The 22,126-nt window shown below is 41.9% G+C and overlaps 1 protein-coding gene across 1 annotated transcript in view; it reads left to right on the top strand.

Moving 5' to 3' along the window:
* TMEM192 (transmembrane protein 192) overlaps window positions 1-22,126 on the top strand; it is a 39,052-nt gene that overhangs the window by 6,367 nt on the left and 10,559 nt on the right. The window contains exons 2-4 of the mRNA XM_073341536.1: window positions 10,251-10,397; window positions 14,624-14,888; window positions 17,206-17,340. Of these exons, the coding sequence (XP_073197637.1) occupies window positions 10,251-10,397; window positions 14,624-14,888; window positions 17,206-17,340 (547 nt within the window). The remainder of the gene's footprint in view (window positions 1-10,250; window positions 10,398-14,623; window positions 14,889-17,205; window positions 17,341-22,126) is intronic.

Genomic DNA, 22,126 nt, shown 5'->3' with positions numbered 1-22,126 from the left:
ATTTCTGTATCTGTATTTCAAATGTTAGTTTGAGTATCCCCCCCCACCCCCCACCAGCCCTTCAGGTACAACAATGGAAAAGCCGGACAGGGCTAATAGGCCATTAGCAGAGACAATGGACTGTAAAAGAGTTTACCTAGTCTTCCTTTGGACACTCCAGACAGTCTACGAATAATAAGAATAAGGAATACTTGTGGCATCTTGTTCTTTTTGCTGGTACAGATTAACACAGCTACCACTCTGAAACCTACGAGTAATGGCTGCCACAGCCCTACAGAGACATGGGTCTGAATCACCTGGTACTGGACCCACCCCTCGGAGTGCCATGTTCTTCCACTGGGAGACAAAGGGTTCCTGCCATACACGAGCTATATAATGCAGGGGAGTGACATCATCCAGGTTATCTCCTCTGTCTTCCCACCCAAAGAGATGCTGAAAAACACCTGGAAGCAAGAACTGAACTGGAGGGAGAAGGGTTGAGCCCAAGATGGAAGGGTGTCTAGCTTGTGAATAATAATACCTGAGGTCTCCAGCTGGAGACCAGTGCAGCTGCCTTTTCAAGACTTTCTTTAATCTGCCTGCAACAATATCTAGGATGACAAATTACTATTTGTAACCAATTTCTTTAGGGAAACAAGCTTAGTTTGCATGTTTGGTTTTATTTGCTTACTAACCTGCTTTGTTCTGTTTGTGGTCTTTTTAACTACTTAATCTACCTTTTGTAGTTAATAAACTTGTTTCTTGTTTATAATATAACCCAGTTTATGTAATTTCTAACTGACAGGGCAAGAAGTTGTACACATCTCTCTCCACATTGAGGAAGAGGACAGATTTTTTTTTTATGAGCTTGTGCTGTGCAGGTTTTTCCTATACAGCACAAGACAGTAATATTTTGGGTTTATCTCCCAAAAGGGGTGTGCACGTGAGTGCTGGGGGGTGCAGGAGGGAGTCCTCTTACACAGAGATGACTTCAGTCTGTGTCTGCAGTGGGGTGTAGCCCTACCTGTGTGTGTGCTGCAAGAGGCTGGACAGCCTAATTCAGCAAAGCAGGGAGAGGGAACCCAGGCTGGTTGTGCAGGAGAGGCTCAGTGAAATCCCAGTACATCAGGTGGCATCCCGGAAAGGGGTCAAACCCCTCACAACTATAACCAAATTTAAGGAACGGTTATCTTCTACCTGTGAATTTACTTACTAGTAGGCCTGGCAGAACTGGGTTTATTTGTGTTTAATGTTTAAAAATATAAGCACTTTTTTTTTATTTTTCTCAATTTATTCAGTTGCATGAAATCTTGGGAATTATGGGGTTCAGACAATTATTTAACAGATGTTGAGAGTTGAAAAATTAAACCTTTTGACATGTTAATTTAACCATTACAAATATACAAAGTAAATATCTTTAAATCAAACTGTCCTCGGGCAAAAATAAAAATGTTGCTTATCTGTAAATTTTAATTATCAATGGAAACACTTTCTTGGCTTTTGTGTGTACAATGAAACATCTACCAACATCTTTTGTGTATACATCTACCAACATCTATGTTTACTGATAATCTAATTCTTTGTATCCAATGTGTTAGGAACCCTTCTATAGGCAACACCAGTGGTTTAACCAAACTGGTGCATGAGCACTCTTAACTTCAATTTAAATGGCTTATTTTAGGTTGGATTAAACATGTTTGTAACAGGGTCAAGATGAAACAAAATAAACCTGGTATAAATCAAAATAAGCGTGCACACTGCCTCTTGTACTAGTTTTTGTATAAAAATAAAACTGGAAATAGTGCAACTCTGGGTAAACAAGCCCCAAATTGTTGTAAAACTCAAAGTTAGTCTGACTCCTAATATCTCAAACCTGATTAATGGACAAACCTCAATGGGTTGTATAGGTTCCTGAAAATAAATATTCTGTAAATTCTCCTAAATGTGTGTGCAGCATAAGAAGATTAATTTCAGGTAGTCTGGAGTACAATTAATTGAGTAAATTCAACTTTTTTAATGTCTTGGGTAACTCCTCCTAATCAAGATTAGGAGGAAAGGGGCTATTAAATTTTCTCTAAAAGTGAAAAAATACATGGCTGCAAGTGCATGGCTAGTAACTTCCACCAGTTCAGTTTTGGCTTTCTTGAAAACTTGGCAGCAAACATTTTAATTTAAACCATTCTAACATCTTATAGTGAACAGCTTACTATAGGTTGTCATAATTTCAAAACTAAGCTTTAGTATTTAAAATAAAGCTATAATTTAAATTTTTAGAAATGGCTTTTTATCTACCCTATTTCAAGGGGTTAAACTTAAAAGCACTACATGAGAACCTCTAACTGCTAGCTAGCCCATGCATAGAAGTACTTAATTGAAAACATTTGTATTTGAAATTCTAAAAGCAGTATTGAGCAGAAATTGGGGGGTGGCAAGTGGAGTAGGAAACTTTCCCTGGCAAGGAGAGAACCGAATCAATCGTAGCATCTACAGACACTACGGCCATGTCCGTACCGGCGGAAGCCCTAGTGTAATAATGTTGGTTAGTGGGGTCTGACGCTTCCATATCTGCACAAGCCCTAATGTAAATGTAGCTGTAGCGGAAAAGTGCTTTTGCTGGTAGTATAGCTACATCTAACTTTGCTTGGGCTACTGGTATAAGGTATATTGGCAAAAGCCTTTTGCCAGTATAAACTGCTTCTACATGAATAGGGTTTTCCAGTATAGACCTGGCCTATGATTTTTCTCTTGGTATATGTTGACTTGCACATACTTAAATGCATCGGTACCTTCTGAAGACAAGGCCCAAGAGAAGGATTCTCCTGCAGTAGGCCTTTTTGGGCTCAGGACCCATTTTGAAAACCTTGGTGGCTACCCAGAGCCCTCCGACAGGAGAACTGGGGTGGGAGGGGGTGCAGAGCTAAGATTCCAGCCAGATGTTAACAGATGGGGGAACCCCCTCCACTAACAAGTGGGTCTGGGTGGTGAGTTGAGACCTCCCCCATGGGATGCAGGGAGCTGTGTATTTTGGGGGAGAAAGTAAGGGTTGGGACAGAAGGGGCTGGGGTGCAGTGGGGGAAGATCTAGAGGCTGGGAGTCGCCAAGCTGGAGTGGGGGGTAGGGCAAGTTATATGGAAGATGGGGGTGTTGCATGGCTAAGTGTGGGGTTGTGGTGTTGGTACATCAGGGGGACAGTTATTACCAGAAATGTTACCTGCAAATGAAAGCAGGAGACTACTCTTCCCCATACCTGTGGAAAGAAGGGGCAGGTTAGGGGGAGTAGCCAGGGCCCCCAAAATCCTGACCCACACCCCACCATCCAAAGCTGCCACATGTAATGCAAACAGATCTACCACTTCCCCCTTGGCTCCTGTCCTGGGGCTTCCCACTGTGGGCTCTGGGACCTCTTGAGTTGCAGCACAACTCATGTTTGGCCCAACTGCCCCATCATGACAACAGGGGGCTGGCCAGGCCCAATTTGTGAGAGTGGTGTTACAACTGGGTGCACTGGATAACAATGCTACTTATGCAAGGTTGGCCCCTCCATCCTCATGATGGAGAGGCAGCTGGCCCATACTTGAGCAGTGATGCAAACCTGTGCACCAGGCTGCAGTGCCTATAGCGGGGACCTGGAGCCCAACCAGCCCCAACACCTTTTACCTCCTTTTTAATGACCCAATTTTGTGTGGAATTGGAACCCAGCTGTAGGCTCTAACAGCAACATACATGAGCCATAAAACCCTTTTGCTCATTGGGGCAGAATTCCCCTTGCAACCCTGGAGCAGGGGTCAGGAGGGAAGTTTTCTGTTACTGGAGGCTTGGCCAGATTCAATTTTAAATAGTCATCACAGGTTAATTTCACCTGGCATGCTGAAACTGAGGGGAGGGGGAGAAAGGGGGTGCCTTGGTAACAGCTGACCAAGCACTGCCTCCCCCACACCTTGTATCTGGTGTTACTAGCCACCCAGGGAACCCTCTGCAGGCCTGTTATCACAGCTCCACCTGCTGGCTGGGTGAGCAGGGGCCATTCCTGGGCAGGAGCTTTTCAGCAGTGGGGTCGTCTCCGTCACAGGTAGGAGTCTGTCATCCTCATGGCTCTGGCTAGGGATCTGCTCTGTCCTGTCAAGACTGCAGCATTTCTTGTGCCTGCGGGGATCTAGTGTCTCCAGCTGTGTGTAGAGCATAGCGCTGCTGCAAAAAGGTATTAAAATAGATACAAATCAGGGGTGGGGGAAGGCTAAAAATAACTGATATTAACCATCAGATTTACAAAAACAAATTCTGCCAAGCCTAGGTAATAGGGTTTCTCTGTTGCTATGGCCTGTAGAGCAGCCCCCAGGCAGCCTGGGACTGCTATCCAGTAGGGCAGTCAAGATTCTTTGTGTTAGGAGCATCCTAGAATTGGAAAGGGGCTTGCATCTCTGCACCCTCCTTCCCTAAGACTCCTCCTTTCTGTGAACCTGCAGGTGCAGCCTAGAATCTCTGCTTTTATTCTTTTGCATTTAGCATGGCTTACAACAAAGTGAATCAGTAAAACTAATATAGACAAGACCTTGAGTCTCTTTACAGGTGACCTTATCCCTAGAAGACCAGACTTCCTGGTTCTTCAAAGGTAAAAAAAAGCTGGAAAACTGTCATCTTAACCAAAAAAAAAAAAAAAGCCACAGATACTCAAAGTACTAAAAAGGCATGTTCCTAACCATGTTGGTTTCTATGAAGAATCTTTACAGTTTCTCCTTAAAATACATTGCTAGTTCTTTATAGCTGCAAAGAATCTCTTGAATATGAAATATTATGGTGTATCCAGCTTCCTCAAGTGGAAGAAGAACTAAATTTGAGAGAGAAATCTGCTTATTTTCCCTGATGTGGCTGTCTATATCACTGTTGCTTGCCATCGCTTTGAGTTGTAAAGTGGCTGGAGGGATTGATCTCACTGACTTAGATTTAAAAAAACAGGTAATGTATCTTCAATCTGGTTGAGGCTCCATACATCTAATCTGAATTTATAATTGTTCAATGTTACATTTCAATTGCTGATTTTTAATCAGTTTACAATCTGTAAAGCAGGGAACATTGATTTAAATAAGTGACTTAAATCTTGTTACAGCTGCTACTCTGAGTTAGTTTGTATCTGCAAAAAGAACAGGAGTACTTGTGGCACCTTGGAGACTAACAAATTTATTAGAGCCTAAACAGATTAATTCTCGTTTGGTATAATCATTAAAACTCATCAACTTGCAACTAAGAGTAGCCTTTACTCTAAATTTGATACTTCTTGCTAAGTAGAAGGATAAGCTATATAACTGTTTAACTTACGGTGCATTTATATATAGTGTAACACACTTAGACTACTTTTTTACGTTAAATGGTAAATGACATTCCTTATTTACTAGATTTTTTTTTTTTTTTTACTTTGAATTTGTCAAGCTACATTTAAATGGCGATCAGAATCCAATGAAACACGCACAAACAGCATTTTAAAACTTGTAGAACACAAGAATGGCCATACTGGGTCAGACCAATGGGTCCAGCTAGCCCAGTATCTTGTCTCTGACAGTGGCAAATCTGATTGACTTCCTGTTTTGTGTAATGGTAATCTGAAAACTGATTCAGCACATCCATATTAACTGTGCTGAATCTTGTTTGCTCCACATCCCTAAAATGCACAGGGTGGAACTAGTATGGAACTCTGAAGGGGTGCTGGTGCCCTGAAGGGACGGGGGGGGAAGACAAGCTGAATAGTTCCAGCTAATCTGTGTCCACACTGGAACTAGAATAGTTGTGGCTGAAATGGTTCAGACTGTTGGCCCTATTGAAATGGTTCAGACTGTTGGCACTATTGGCCCTATTGAAGCATAGTATACTGGAGATGGTGAGATTTTGGGGAATCTACCTGTAAAATGTAGGAATTCTGCATGAGATTTTGAACTGTTTTGAACTCAGATTTTGGCCATACTAGACTCCATTTTGGATATGGGTCTCAAGCAGTCTGGAGTGGCTCATGAGTGTGAGTACCAACCTCATGGTATACTGCTAAGAAGAAAGGCACAGACACCAAGCTGAGATTTCACTAATCATGTATCAAGTGTGACTTCTGAAAGCATTATAACAGCCTTAACATGGAATCACAGACAATCCCTTTGGGTATTCTGATCTATTTTGCCACCCAGAGAAGCCTGTCTTTGATAGATGGTCCCTAAATCACAACAATATTCAGGTTACTCCTAGTCCCAAAGGACTATTCGCTTACCCCAGGTCAAGTGCACCTTTTATCTCTCACCAAAGACAATGCTTGTAGCCAATCCTATAATTAAAGATCTTTTAACTGGGAAAAAGAAATGAGTTATTTATAAGGTTTAAAGCAGGTGAACATACATGCACATACAGATGAGTTGGTCTTAGGTTTCAAAAAGTAATAGAAGCTGCTGTATGTCCTTCAGGTCTAACCCTAGCTAAACAACTGGGGATCCCTTGTTTATGCTTAGAAATCTTGTCCATGCCCTGAATTCCAAGCAGGACAGGGATTTTTATTCCCTTCCCGCAGAGCTCAAGATGATGGGATGAATGTTTATCTCGTCTTTATTGGTATTGAGGGAGAAATCAATGATGTCTTTTGTCCATTGATGTGCCACAATGGCTTGTCTGATGTTTACAGGCTTTCTTTTGTTGGGCAGGAGATGACACCTCTTGTGGTAAACTAGTATTTCCCACTTGGTAGTTCTTTCCTCACTGTGAATGTATAGTTTTAGAGCAAACACTTATATGTTATAAAGGTAAATATTTGGTACAGAGGTTTATAAGCAAGCTTAATACATGCAGCATCCTACAAGCATTCCCTAAAAACTAGGGCAACCATATTTCCCTATGCTGAATACATGGCACCTAGTAAAATTACTTGTATTTGGGCAACTTCAGTGGCAATCAATCAGAACTATGCAGTACAAACTTTCAAATTAACATCAAGGTGACTGAGCCCCAGTTAAAAAGGATCCAACTACACAGTATTTCTTTTTATTTACCTTCTTATCTTTAAGGCTTTAGGCTCACAGGGGGAGGACATGGACGGGGACTCTCTCTCTCTCCCTACCTACCTACCTCGCTTACACAGGGGGAGGTGACTGACCCTCCCTGCCAAGCACTCCACCCTCCATGCCTGGGCCCCCTGGATGCCGTGCCTTCCTGAGGCAACGCATGTGGGGGTATGCAGGTATGCCTGCTCCCCCCACCCCAATTTCTGACAGGGTTTACACCAGAATGTGGCCAGCAGCAGCAGCCTTTCAACATTGCAGGAGGGAAGGTACCCCTGCTTCCAGCTGCAGAGGGGCAAGGGATGACCTGGCCTGTGTCTTTGCAGAGCTCTTCTCTTCTCTTCTCCTCCCCTGCCACCCCTCCAGCTGTGCAGGCAGGAAGAGACAAGCCGCTGCACCCACTGATAGCCAAGCTCCCTGCCCCAGCTCTCCTCCTCCTCCCCTGAGCGCGCCATGTCCCTGCTTCTCCTCCCAGGTTTGCTGCCACAAAACAGCTGTTTTGCAGTGTAACAAGCTGAGGGAGGTGGGGGGAGGAGCGGAAATGCAGTGGGCTCAGGGGAGAGGTGGGGAAGGGGCGGGGATTTGGGGAAGGAGTCCAATGGGGCAGGAAGGGGGCAGAGTTGGGGTTGGGACTTCGGGGCAGGACAGGGCTGGAAGAGGTGGAGTTGGGGGCGGGTAGGTGCCAGCATCCACCAGCGCCAGGAGAAGTTGGCGCCTATGATTGCAGGGGCTTCAGTGAACCAGGCCAGAGAGGTAGCTCAGTAGAGGGGGAGCAGCCCCATGCTCCCAGGGGGGAGTGGGTGAAGAGGGTGCTAAGCCCCTGCCCCGGGGCTGGCTGCTGTGGAGCCTGCAGGTTCAGGGCAGGAACAGGCTGGAAATTACTTTGCCCCAACAGCGCCCCTCCCCCCCCCGCCCCCCTTGACACATACACACTCCAGAGTTTAGCTGATGGGCAGAGAGCCTACCCCATGCCAGCACTGTGTGAGGCTTTGACACACGTGGGGCTCTGCTCCTCCTGGCCAGTCCCCTGGGCCAGAGGGTCTTGGGCTTTCCCTGGGGGCCAGCCCAGCCAGATGCAGAGGGGGAAGGAAGGAGCCTCCTGGTGAGCCAAGCACTCCGAGCAGGGGTGGTTCTCTGCACGGCACTGGGAATGAGACGTGCACTGCTGGGGGTGATATGGAGGAGCAGCAGCGTTCGGGAGGAGGGGTGAAGGGGCAAAGCAGAGAGAGAGAGGATAGCAGGAGGGGGGGCACATAAAGAACCAGTGGGTCGAGTATAGGTGACATGTAACAGGCCACTGCCTGGTGCCTGCTGGCACTCAGTAGCTATCGTGGCTCAGTGTGCAGCCAGTGCTGGCCAAAAACAGGATGGGGAGCAGGGCCCTGCTGGATGAGAGCTGGCATACAGTGGGAGCTGCACTGATTGGACTAGCGGGGGGGGGAGCAGCCAACCCCATCTGCTGCATCTTTACCCCATCACCAACCTTGCACCCCGCCATCGTCTGCCACCCACTCACTCACTACTGGTGGGTGAGCAGCTGGTGAGCAAGGATCTGACCTGCAGTAGGACTTGCTGGTACTGATGGGGGGGACGGACAGAAAATACAGGACAATTTGCCAGTTTAAGAAAGTCTGAACCCCTGCAGGAGGACTTTAATACAGGACTCCCCCCCCTTTAAAAATGGGACATCTGGTCACCCTGATAAAGACTAAACACATTCTTAACTCTAATATCTATTTTACCAATACTAACACACAGGGGAGCCAGACAGGCCTCCAGCTAGGCATTTGTCAGTGTTCATTTGAAGCCTAGGGGCCTTGGCATGAGCTGATGTCTGGTCTGGCAGCATCACTATTGGTTTCTTTACTTTTGTCCTGTTGAACTAGATTTCCAAAGGCTAGTGGAAAAGGGATAACGAGAGAGGAGTTGATTTAAATGTATTGCCACTGAAATATAATTTGTTGGCCAAAATTTCTCTCCCCCAATAAACCAGTTCTCCTGGTTCAGAGCCAACTTGCTTAGCAACAGTCACCTGGTAAGCAGTAGGGTCACCTGGTCTGTCTGGGATCACCTGTGGAGGCTGACCAGGGACTTGTTTGTAAGGGGCAGAAGCTACTCTATTTAGTCAAAAGCCATTTTTTACCAGTTTGAGACGAGGGAAACAGCGGCAGGGAGAGGGGGACCCTGCCTGAACCGTCTCCCAAAGGGAAGGATGAGCTAGTCAGAGGAAATGTATGTAGGGTTTATTTTGTAGAGACCTGTATCTTTCTCATGCTGTTAAAGAGCAATGCTGTGTTCAAGTCTGTATATGCTACATCTACTGTGTTTCCTCCTGAGAAACTTAAACTGTAACTTAGAAGGCTCTCACCTTCGATAGGAGTCTGGGATAATGGTTATTTAAGTTACTGAGGTACCTTGAGGGGGTTCAGCGCTGGACCTGGGGGCCAGTGCTTAGGGCCTCACTTCCATCAAGGGTAACAGATTGAGAGTGGTGTCTAGGAAATGTGCCAGAGAGAGCTGGGGAGGAAGCAGTGCTGCAGCCCACTGAAATCTAGGGAAGCTTAAAAGATGCAGGGATCGAGAAGTGGGATTCCCCTCACAGCTGTCTGGTTGATAACAGTCATAGGGACCAGATCTGTGACCTTTTCAAGCATGCCACATCTGAAGTATTACATGTGGCCACAATGTTTTACAGTTCTAATCTAGAGGGAATAGATAATATTTAACATAACAGACTTCTAGCGTGGACAAGGCATGACATTCTATTAACTTGTCATAGGATAATCATGCTAAAATACAAATTCTAACCTCATCCAAAGTAGACATGCTTAGTATATGGCAGCAGGCTACTTCGCTTTTCACTATTCCCTGAGCTGAAAGCAGTCGCGTTACCTCTTGTGTTTGTAGTTCTTTTTCATGGTTGAGATTTCAGTGTGGTTGAAGAGGTGTTCCACTTCCTTTAAATGTGGAGGTGTCAGAAATCTCAGTGATACTCAAATGTTTGAAAAGTATTTTGAAGACTAAAGCCTATCAATAGGAGTACAGTCATTCTAGAAATGGCCAAATGGTATGATCTCTGTTCTTAATGACCTTAATGATTAATTTGTTAAATAACTTTCTGGGAGAACACTGAATTAAGTAATAGCTGCTTGAAATTTTGTGGTACGAGAAGATGGCCTGCCTTGGAAACACCCATTGTAAGAGTAATGTGGGAAAATTAATCTGAAACTCATGATTAAATTTCAGGGTTCCTTGGAGATAACGCAGAGCACAGAAGATGATCCTCTACTTGATGCACCACTTCTTCCACCTCATGCATTACATTCCCAACTGAGACCGAGATTCCATGCTATTCCTACAGTCTTGATTGCCAACTTTCTGTTGCTTATACATGTAAGTTTTGGGAAGAATCATCATTTTTTTTTTTTTTAATTTATTAGCTTGGCTATGAGCAAATAATGGGAAATTCTGGTTCTCCAGCTGTGATGTATTGGATCTAAAGCCGGGATTGTGGGGACAGCGAGAAATAACTTGTGTTGCATACTCCTCTTGCCTTGTATCTTAAACATTCCATCCCAACACTGCAAACTTTCCACTCACATGGGTATGGCAGGTAATCTTTAATCTAGTCCAATAAGAAGTCACTTGGTTTTAGTGAATTGGATAATGTCAGTGCTACAAAATGACATTTAAATTAGGATGTTGCCTCAGGACCAAGAAAACGTTCCTGTACTTAAACTTGTGTAGAGTTGATTTAAAAGATTTAGTAATTCATATTAAACACTAATCCAATCTACATTTTTGACTTGCTTCTTCACTACTTCTAGTAAATTTAGCCTTGTCTGTACTCAGCTGGTGCCTGGTAAAGATTCCTGAGTTGTCCTAGCCCACCTTCCATCTGCTCAGGTTAGGAAAAAAGTCTTAGGCCTCCTATGTAAGGAAACTTGGACTGATGTAACTGCATCAGTGTGTTTAACAGAATTTGGGTAGCTCTAATGTGGACAGTGCATTAATGTCACATCTGTAGCGCTCCTTCCTTTTTTTGTTTTAAAGGCTCAGTCTACATACAAACTGTATCAACTAAACCAGTTTCCTAAAATGGACTTCACTAGATTTGAGCAACCCCCTTGTGTGGAGACTCTTAAACCAATGTAAGAGTGCATAATATCAATTTAGAAATCAATGTAGTTGGTGTAACTTCTGTATGTAGACAAACCCTAAACTCACTGCATGTTGGTAATTAGAAACATTTAAAATATGGCTTCTGTCTGTCAAGCTTTAGCTAGTGTTCTCAAGCACAGCTCCATCTGAATTTTTCTCACCATCCCTTTCTCACACCGCCCAGATAGTCATCACTTGGGACAGAGGTCTTCTCAAGCTGTGGGGAGAATGGCAGGAGCCTACCATGGATGGCAAGGGTTTTGGGGAAAATGGTGGCAAGCAAATGAGTGTCTTAAAGATCATATCTTCAGGGCAGGAGGGAATAGGGAACATTCATTCCCCAGTAACTTGTACATGTAGCTCTTAAGCTGCTAAAGAGCAGTTTGGGGTGCAGAAAAGGCCGGGGGCGTGTAGGGAGGGGAAAAGGAAGGAACACTCAATCAACTGGTGGTCTGAGGGAGTCCTGCTACTCAAAACCAGATGTCCAGAATGCATTCCCTCCTGTCAAAGTCCTCTTGAAATCAGTGTTCACAAATGTGCATGCTGAAAACCTCAGACTTACTCTCTTTGCAACCTTCTTTTTGTTTTCCAGAGACTCCAGCTCCATTTTCATCTTAACTTTCCCTTACTCAGTTTTGGGGTATGTCAAATTGATCGGATGACTTTCTGGAATATTGATCTATTTTACTCCATTACCATATTATCCAAGCACTTGACAATTTTTAATGCATTTGTCCTTGCAGCATTCCTGTGAAATAGGGAAGTGCTATTCTCCCCTTCTCACAGATGGGGAACTGAGCCACAAAGTGACTTTCTAAATGTCACACAGGAAGTTTGTGGCACAGCAGGGAATCAAACCCAGATCCTCATCACCATAAACATTAGGCTAACCTTCCCTCTCCAGTCAATTCTGAGGATGTACGCACTGCATAATATTTGCTCAGTTTCCATCTTAATCCTGGTCATTTAAAATATACATACCTATAGTTCCATGTTGGAATACCTGAGAAACAGCAAAGGTATTAAAAACACAATTTAAGTAACTGGACAGAATAAAAATGACAGTGGCATTCTAAATTACATGACTAGTGGACAAGATACTTGGGTTGGGAGATGGAAAATCTGAATTTTTTTCACAGCTTTGTCACTGACAGGCTGTGTGACCTTGAGTAAATCACTTAATATTTCTATGTGCTTTTTAAAATCTGTAAAATGGCAATGAAACTTTTTTTAGTACTCCTGAAGTGTAAGGATGAATTTGGAAATGGAAGGATGAAGAGCTATGTTTAGGTAGTTTAGTTTAGGGCATATCTTTCTCAAACAGAAGCAGGGTGAGAAGTGATATCCACTCACCAGACATAAAAACAATTTCTGGCTGATCTCCATTTGAATGAGTGGATCCAGTTCAAGTGTTGCATAAAACAAAGTATTGTACTTGTCCAGAATTAATTACCTGGATTAGGGTAGTACAGATGTAGTTATTGGACACTTTTTTTTTTAATTAAATATCCCAGACAAAAATAGCTAGCTGCTATATCTACCTCCATGATTTCTAAACTGAAATCAGTTGGATTATAAACTTAAATTAACTCGTGGCACCATCCCTTAAAAAAAATGGGAATCCTTAATGGTGAGGTTTTTGGTGAGAAGGAAGACTTTAAATACCAAAAATTTGCAGAAGTATGTCCTGTTAGTTCTCTGTATAAAATGCATGGGCTTATACTGTGGAGTATTATTGTAACCGGATATACACTACTGTTAGTTTGATATATGGAAGATATAAATCATGGGAGGGGGGAAAAAACATGTAAGAGGCATTTACTTTCTTCTCTACAAACTTAAGATCACTCTGAAATGGACCTACTATTAAATGGCAGCTTAGTATTAGAAGTACTTGTGGATGAACGTTTGGAGAGCTTGGAGTCCAGTGGTGTGTGTTTGGTCTCCTCAGAATTCAAAACACTCTTGTTTACGATTTTAGAAGATCAGGGAGGCTTAGAATCAAAACCTGTCTTTTTTTTTTTTTTTTTTCCTTTTTCTTTGGGGGGGGGGGCATTTAGTTTTGTAAGTGCCTAGGTATAAACTAAAACTAACCATGTTATCTCACAGGATAATTATATTTGAGCACTCTTGCGGGATTGTGGTCCGTTCTCCTACAGCAAGTTTACTGTTGACTGTGTTGACAATCCCATAAGAGGATAAGGCAGTAGAATAATAACTTAAACAAGGCTTAAATGCCTTCTTTTAACTAATCTATTTTTTTAAAAAGCCACTATACCTATCCTCTTCCGCTTTGTGAAAATAAATGCCTGAGTCACCAACTTAGTCTGCAAAAAAAATCTTGTAGACAGTACAAGGAAGGATGTTTGACTTTCCTTAATACCCTTGACTAAAAAGCCGTGTCCTCTTGTCTGATTCTTCAGCCGCTCAAGGCCTTGGGCCGCTAAGCTGCTTTCTGGTGGCTTTTTGCTTTTTTAAAAATAGGACTAATAACAGGACTGGAAGTTAGTGGTTACCTAAAGATCAACTGTCATGACCTGATTACATTCAATATGGGCAACCAGAGGACAGTCCCAAATGTATACCTGGTGTTTCAAAAGGGCTAGTTTCCCAAAGCTGAGGAAAATTATGAGCAACACTGATCTGGAGGAAAAATTTTGAAAAATGGGAGAGTCCTTTAAGAGTTTATTAGGTGGCCAAAAAGCCACAGCTTTGGCTAGAAGCGCATCCTGGTGCAGTGAAGGCAGCAATTATAAATGACAAAATCAATGTAGCACATGTAAAGAGAAATAGCAATTGACATAAACTAGAAATCATGAAATGTATAAAATAAGGGAAGCTAAAGGCATCTGGGAAAAATCCATCACTGGTAAGGCTGAGGACAATAAGTAATCTTAGTATTGTGTGCTAGGAACAAAAAAATCTAGGAATGTTGTTGGTCCATGAGTAGATGGAGGTGGTAAAATTATTAATGATGCAAAAAAGGCAGAACAAATATTTCAGTTCTGTATTCAGGAAGAAGATGCATGATATACTTATTGTACAAAGATGAAGTATCTTCTAGAACAGTGATCTCCAAAGATTTTTGGATTGTGCAACCCCACGGTGCTGCCAAAGAAAGAAGGAGGGAAGATCTGCCGCAGGTGTGACGTGAGGGGGGCAGGGCGGGGGGAGAGAAGACCTGCTGCAGGCATGCAGAGCTGCTGCTGAAGAAAAACAACAGTGGAGTGCTGTCTAGTGGCGCTCCTCCTTCTGCACACCCCCTGGGGTGTGTGCACCACACTGTGGAGACCACTGTTCTAGAAAACTGCATTAGGGATGATCTTTTTTTTTTTTTTTTTTTCCTTCCATTTGAACCAATCCAGAAAATAAGACACAGTAGTTAAATTTTGGTAATATTGCTTATATTTTAACTATTAACCTTAAGGTCTGTCTCCTCTCTTTCCCTTCTTTCACAGGTTGCTTTTGTTGTCTTAGTATTTTTAGCAGGTATATATTGTTCTTATGTAAACCCAAATGAGGACGAATGCCCCGGAAACTACACCAACCCACTTAAGGTGCAAAGTGTCATAATCATTGCAAAGGTAATTCTGTGGATTCTGCATGTTGTCTTTGAACGATATCTTCAGCATCATCACAGTAAAGTCAGATGCAGAGGATACCTCATGATCTACCGATCAACAAGACATCTTAAAAGACTGCCACTCCTTATACATTCTACAGGTGAGAGAAACCGATTTGCATTTTTCTTTTACCGATTCTGTATCAAAAAATACCGTGAACTGAACTACTTCATCTACGCTTTATGAACTCATAATTTTTAAGATTGTGGCACACTAGTTTGTTTGAGAGTGCTATGCTTAATAGTTAAATACAAACTTCCCTGCTCTTGCTTTTATTACTGTAGCAGCAGGCCAGAATTCAGCTGAGTTGAAATAGATTCAGAAATAGTAGCCATTGACTAGATGTCTTGTCCCATCAACTAAATCAAGTAGTCATAATGTCCTTGGAGCAAACATGTGCTGCATTTGGCTGCTAGTCATTTTGCCCTGTTTCTGACTGGTGGCTGATAAAATGCTGACTTGCATGCATCCACAGGGCCCCAGGAATGCTCTTGGCTGACTTTACTTTCTGAAGCCATTGTAGGCTTCATATAGTAATAAGAACCTGCACTACTTAGTCAGCGTGCCCACTTCTGAGCTTGAGTCTGCAGTCAAACTCCAGAATTTAAGAGAAAAGGGTGTTCAGGTTGGAGAAAAGCAGTCATGTAACATGCCCCATTAAAAAAAGGCTGGGGTGGGGAACAGTTATGTGGTCTACTCTAGGTCCTCATGAAACAGCACAGACTTTCTCATTTGCTTGTATGGAGAGATCATGTGCATTTGTGGAAAGTGTTTCCAAGGGGTGCATTCCATAACTGCAAAATGGAAGAAAAGAAAGTCTGAAGAGGTCTCATCCCCTTCACCATTTCCACATACTCCAACTTCTAATACGACTTAGACCATATGTACACTATAGCAGCACAGCTACAGCACTGCTTGTGCTCTGCTGTAGCATAGATGCTTCCTATATTGGAGATAATGAAGGAAACCCCTTCCACCAAGGTGGTAGCTAGGTTGATGGAAGAACTCTTCCGTCAGTCTAGCCATGTATACACCGGGGTTAGGTTGACCTAACTGTGACACACAAGGCATGATGGTTTTTCACAGCCCTAGTTAGGTTGATTCCTGATTTTTGAGTGTAGCCCAGGTCTAGGCTGCATGTTGCTGAAGTTTCAAGCAAAATAAAACTCCTTAATTTGCAGCAGGATTCATGTTACGAATGCTACTTCATCCCTACTTTTCCTGGGGAGAAGAGGATTCTTGGCAGCATTTTAACTCTGTACATTCTTTAGTTTTACTTTTTCTTCCTAGTGGCAGCAAGCATAGGAGGTGTTTAACGAGCAGCAGCTGTCCAGCTTTTTCCAGAAACTGAACTTAATTCTTGTCTAAAATCATATCATGGTCATGGCTCTTTTTTAATAGGGGGCCTTTTTATTGGAAGGCAGTGATTGTGGAGAGTACAATAAGCTGAGTACATAGTGTGCTTCAGATCGCTGAAATGGAAACTTCTCTCAATTATTTTGTGTGTGTGTGGTCTTGCAGTTTGATGTACTGATTTCCTTATGTTCGTTAAACTATGTCCCTTTTGCAAGCTTAGGGCTTCTAGTATATGTAATGGTTAAAATTCCAAGTGTGTAAACACCCAAGCGAAACTTCCTTGTTGGGGGTGAGGGTCAACTTCCCTCAAACACTACTGAGAAGTGAAGGTGGAAATTAAATGGGATGCCACATTTCATAAAGTGGCAAATTTGGCCTTGACAGTTCAGTCATCCAACACAGTATCCTGTTCCTGCTCTGCTTTAAAGCAGTATATGAGTTCTAAACCTACCTCACAGCTGACATGTCTTATGTTCCCTAGAATATTGTAAAAACTCTACAGCACAAAAGAAGGACATGGTACCTACTCTGAAGAACTTAATTTATTATTTTATATCTGACGCAAGAAGTGCATGGGGAGGGGAATGATGACAAATGGGAGGAGAATGGGAATTCAAATATCTCTTCTGCCTGCTCTGAATTAAATGACGCTAGTGCCTTGGTGGACTACTACACTGATGTACTGAAAGGTCAAATATTAGACAATAGGTATAACATTCTTGTCAATCAATGATGACATTACTGATTCATTGTATATCTTAGCTGTCACTGAATTTTGTGCATTTGCTTGAAGGCTTCAAGAACTATAGAATGAAGCATTCTAGTCCTGTAGGACTTAAGTTTCACAAATAACTGTAGTTATGAACACTTGTCTCTTTCTTACTCTTGTGTGATTTAAATTGCATACCAGTCATGTTTTTCCATTCCATAGCTATAATCCATCTAGCCTAACAAACAAGAGTCCACTGGGATGTAGGTATTGGAGGAGGGAATTTTTGAGCCATTTTTGGTTATTAGCTAGACTAAAACACGTAAATGTCATGTCTGTTTTTTCTTTTAAGGAAATGCAGCCCTGCTTCTGATACTGTCAGCTCAGCATTCCTTTCCTAACTACAGTAAAAAGTATCTCTACCTTATCCTTGGAGTCTTGTGTCTGGAGCTGATTTCTTCTTTGACATGCATAGTCATTTACACAGGTAAAAATTGTAATTATTGCCTTGTTGCGTGGCCTCCTTACAATAGCTACTAAACTCTATTTTCTCAGCATAGTACAATAATTTTTGGCACCAGAAGACTTGTTTTACAATCATAGCTGCAAACTGGCTTCTCAGTATCTGTACACATTGCAGACAATCAGATGTTCTTGTTTAAAACAAACTGGGAAGTCATTTGGCAACATTTGGCTTAAACGCTAAATATTGCCAGATAAAAACTAGGCTAGTTGTTGGAGTTTAAGGCACTGTCCCATGAAGTTAGTGATGTAGTGAAACTGCAGTAATTAAAATAGACGTAAATGTCTAGCACAGATTGCTAGTGTGCTTTCATGACAGTTTCGTCAGACAGATATGCTCAATGTTTTTGTTTTTTGTTTTTAACTGTGACTCAAAGAACTAATCTTCTTCTTGCCTCGTCAAAACTACTTTCCTTTGGCATGTGTAACTTAAATGTTTCAGCTGGTATATGGCCTGTCTCAATCTTCAAACTTGCAATTTCCTTCCAGTTCCTCTTCTCTCCCTCTTTCCCCAATCTTATCACATCTAGTATTTGTTGATGGTTAGTAGTTCTAAAGTGACACTCAGACTTTTGGAATCCCTACTTAGTTATATGAAGCAATATGTATCTCTAGCCCACGTTCACTAGAACACTAACAGCTGGTACAAAATAATTAATTTAATGTAGAATACTGTATAGCATTACTGACCTGATGGGTTTGGCCTAATCCTCCAGGACTATGTTTTGTTTGTTCTATTAAACCATCACAATAAAACTCAAATTTAGATGACGAGATTGCTTGTATGCCAGGCTGAAAGATCATAGGAGTGACCTAGACAACATGAAATAAACGTCTACTCCTGGCTGCCACTAGTAAGGAAAACAAAAGGTGTTAAATACCACAAACCCAGGTAAACTAGTGTTTTGATTTTTGAAACCAGAAATTAGGTCTCCTGCTCTTTAAGCTGAGAACATAATCTTATTTAACTTCCCCTCTTGAGCTGTTGCACATGGAGTCTTTATTGCTACAGTGAAATACACAGACTAATACTACAAAGTGATATCTATTTTTATATCTTGCTTTTAAACACCATGTAAATGTCATTGTTCTTTAACTCCTGGGAATCTTCATTTTCTTTACACTTTTTTTTTTTTTAATCGGAGGGGTACTGATTGGTTTTATTTAAAGACATAGTAGGCTTTCATCAACTGTACTTACTTCTTAATGGGCTGATGTAGACAGCTTAGTGTGAAGTGAGACGACCAGTAGACTTCAGGGCAGCTCAGTTCCTGCTGGTGTCTCCTACACCACAAAATGAACGCTGACTGAAGTATCAGGTGGCTGCTAGTAGCTCAGCAAAATTACTGCGGTAGTGGAATTCAAGTTCTGGGGTCCTCTAGTTAGAAAGGAGACCAATTACAAAACTTAGTGAAGTGTTGACAAAAGAAGGGAAGGGATGAAAAGAGGTTGAGTTGAAAAGAGGAACAAAGTAGTTTCGGGGAGGGGAGAGGAAACAGCTGCTGTAACATTATGCTGCTGATTCTCATGGGACAATGCTGAAAGCCAAAGCAACTTCTAGATAGCCAGTGTTTGTCAGTAACTGACCCATAAGGTGTCTCAACTTAAAACTCTAGGAGAAACTTCATGACTAGAGAAAAGCCTAGTTAGTGACTTGCTATAAAGTTGCAGAGTGTAGTTTATTCCCAGTGTAATGGTACTCTACCAAAATCTATAAAAGCTTTGAATACAACAGTTTCAAGATCTGACTTGTCTATTTTCTTTTTAACTTGTGCTTGTAATAGTATTGAGACTATCTCAAGAAATGAAGCCTCAAATGTACCAGTCTACCTCCCTTGGCTATAATAGAGGCTCTGACACTAGAATTGTCTACATGGGGAATTTGACCAACATAGCTGCAGCAAAGTATTCCTGTATAGCTATGTTGGTATAATTTCCTCAGGTGGACACTATAGTCTGGAGTAAATGTGACTTTGGAAGTAGAGTAATTACTCCAAATAAAAATCACTTTAATAGCACTTTTATTTGCTGCAGTCGGTATCTTTTCCATTGTGGATATCTACTTTTAATAAGTGGATATTGTTGAAATAGTTTTCTCCATTTTCAGCATAGTAAAGTAAATAAAATATCCTAATGAAAAATAGTGAGAGTTGATTTAGTGGTGTGCTTTTAGCTAAACACCCCCCCGCCCCCAAAAGGCTGGAACATAGTTACAAAGACCTGCATCACAGAAACAGCCATCATCCACTGCCTTGAAAACTAAAGCACAGATAGTGCACTAGCAATAAGATTTCTACCACAAGCAGAATAACCCAGTGGGATGCCATTGCTCTCCCTCCATTACCCAACTTACACCTTTCATCCTGGGTATGGGGGAAGGGAAGGTAATGGAAACACCTTACAGGTTCTGTTCTCGTGGTGGTTGCCTCCACTCTGTTTTGATTTGGGCTTTCCACAATAGCACTTGTTTTTCCTAACTGTCTTCTGAACGGTCACATTCCTCAAACTTCTTCAAACTGCTCGATAGACCGAATAGTTTCTTACTGCAAATGTTACAATCTAAACAAAGTACTCCATTGCTTGCCTTGCTCACACTGATATTCAAAGAGCAAAGAATTAGGTATTTCTTTCTCAGCCTTGATCTCTTGTCCTATTTTAACTGGATAAACAACCAAGAAAATGTTGGTCTCCATACTAGTGTTTGAAGCTGAGCTTCATTCTCTAAACCTGCATGCGCCTTTAAACAAATATTCATTGAAACGGAGCTTCACACCCCTTTAAAAGATGAGGAGGCTCTGTAATCCCATCTAATTGATGTCGGTTCAAGATATACTGCAAATTGGTAAAGGAAGTGAGGGCTTTTTGGGTGGGGGGGGGCAGGAGAGACTTAAATTGATACAGAACCACACATAGTGACTTCATGCACAAATTCTGTTAAAGGCCAAACTTCTGAAGTAAAACGAATTTGGGATGGGTTACAGCACTGAAAAGGCATAACCTAAATGGAGGGTCCATCCCACCATTTAGATCTTGGTATTTCTGACAGAGCACTACCTGAGTGTGAGCATTAAGGCTCTCTGGCAGGATGTTTGGTTTCTTATCGCAGAACTTGGAGCATTTTTCTCTCAAATGTTTGAAGTCCCCCTCCAAAACAAACACTTGCCTGGAATTCTTTCTAGTACACAGATGTCTGTTAAAGTATGTGGCTCTAAGATGAAAGCAGTGTTGATTAACATTTTTAAGTGAGTTTGAGGATAGGTCTATATTAGAAACTTTTGCCAGTATAGTAACATAGGCTGGAGGCATAATTTTCTTACAACAGGTGTATACCAGCAAATCCTCCTAGTGGAGTTACAGTTTATACCAGCATACAAATGTGTTTTGCCAGTACAGCTTTTCCCTCAAACGAGCATAAGCTAGTATAAACTGCATCTACACTAGGAGGATTTGGTGGCAAAACTGTACCAGTCACTATAGTTTCAAGTGTAGACCTGGCCTAAGGAACTCTGAAGTCTCTCAGGTTAGGTAATTCTCTTATGATAAACCACTTTTGGTAAGCTTTTCTTCTCCCCTCCAGAAGTGTTATAGTTTAATCTGTTCTGATGTATTCTGCTTATTTGTTTTTAAACTAAAGTGTTTTCACTAACTCAGCTGAAAGATCATAAACAATCTCAAACAGGGTTGTGCCATATTTCCTCTTCTGGCACCAGAAAGTAAACTGTCTTGTTCTGGCTCACACATGTTAAAGAATGGGTAGGTAGATTTTGTATTGCTACCAAACCACTTGCACTGTCACTTGAAATAGTCCCACAACACTGGCTATGGATTCTCTTGCAATTGTCCTCAAAATATATTGGGGACTATACCAATTCCAAACATTCCCTGCCCTGAAGAGTTCACACGTTTTATTAAGTGCTCAACTTAATTTAGCTCTAATGGGGCATACAGTAACTAGACTAGCTAGTCCATAAATGTCTCTAGTTTACATCTTTTTGTGCTGTGGAGTTGCAGTGGGGGAACCTGTCCGCCAAGGCCTTGTCTAAACACACAAGCTGTACCACTTTAACTATGCTGGCAGAAAAATCACTTCCCCCTAACCAAAATAGCTACTTACTTGTCTGCAGTTTTATGGTAATTTCAGTCCTTAATTAGGTCACTGAATGAAATGGTGACAACTTACTGTCAATGCAGGGCTGATATAAAACATAGTGACACATAACTGAGACTTGATATCTGATGCTCCTGAGTTTAGCCTTGTAGCATGGGGAGGCCAGGGCATTAGAGGAAATTTCAAATCTATATTTAACTAAAATGAACTCTTCTTGGCTATTTTCTCTGCTCCTGGCAGCAATGGGAGGCATCTTATGATTTGTGTATATTGTCAGCAGAGATATATAATTATTTAAACTCTGCACGTATAATACTGCCAAATAAAAGACTAATATTCTCACAGACAAGTCATGTTGGAAATTCCTGGTATCTCCTTAAGCTGTTTTTGCCTGTGTAATACTGTGATAGATGTGATAATTTCCTAGCCTGACATGGCTAATCTCTTGAGGGTCTTGTTTTATTCTAGCAAAGTGACCTTTTAATAAACCCTACTGCATTCTTGACTGGTAAAGGACAATTTCTTCCATATAGAGTTAAGTGCCAAAGTAGCTTGACTCCTTTTCATAGATCCAGATTGTGATACCCTTCCTCATGTTAGGTAATGCCTTGCTCCAGATAGTCCCAGTTACCCTAACATTACT

This window comes from Lepidochelys kempii, chromosome 4, assembly GCF_965140265.1.
Source record: "Lepidochelys kempii isolate rLepKem1 chromosome 4, rLepKem1.hap2, whole genome shotgun sequence".
Taxonomy (NCBI): Eukaryota; Metazoa; Chordata; order Testudines; family Cheloniidae; genus Lepidochelys; species Lepidochelys kempii.
The sequence above is the reverse complement of the archived record's forward strand: the minus strand, read 5'-3'. Positions and strand labels throughout refer to the sequence as shown.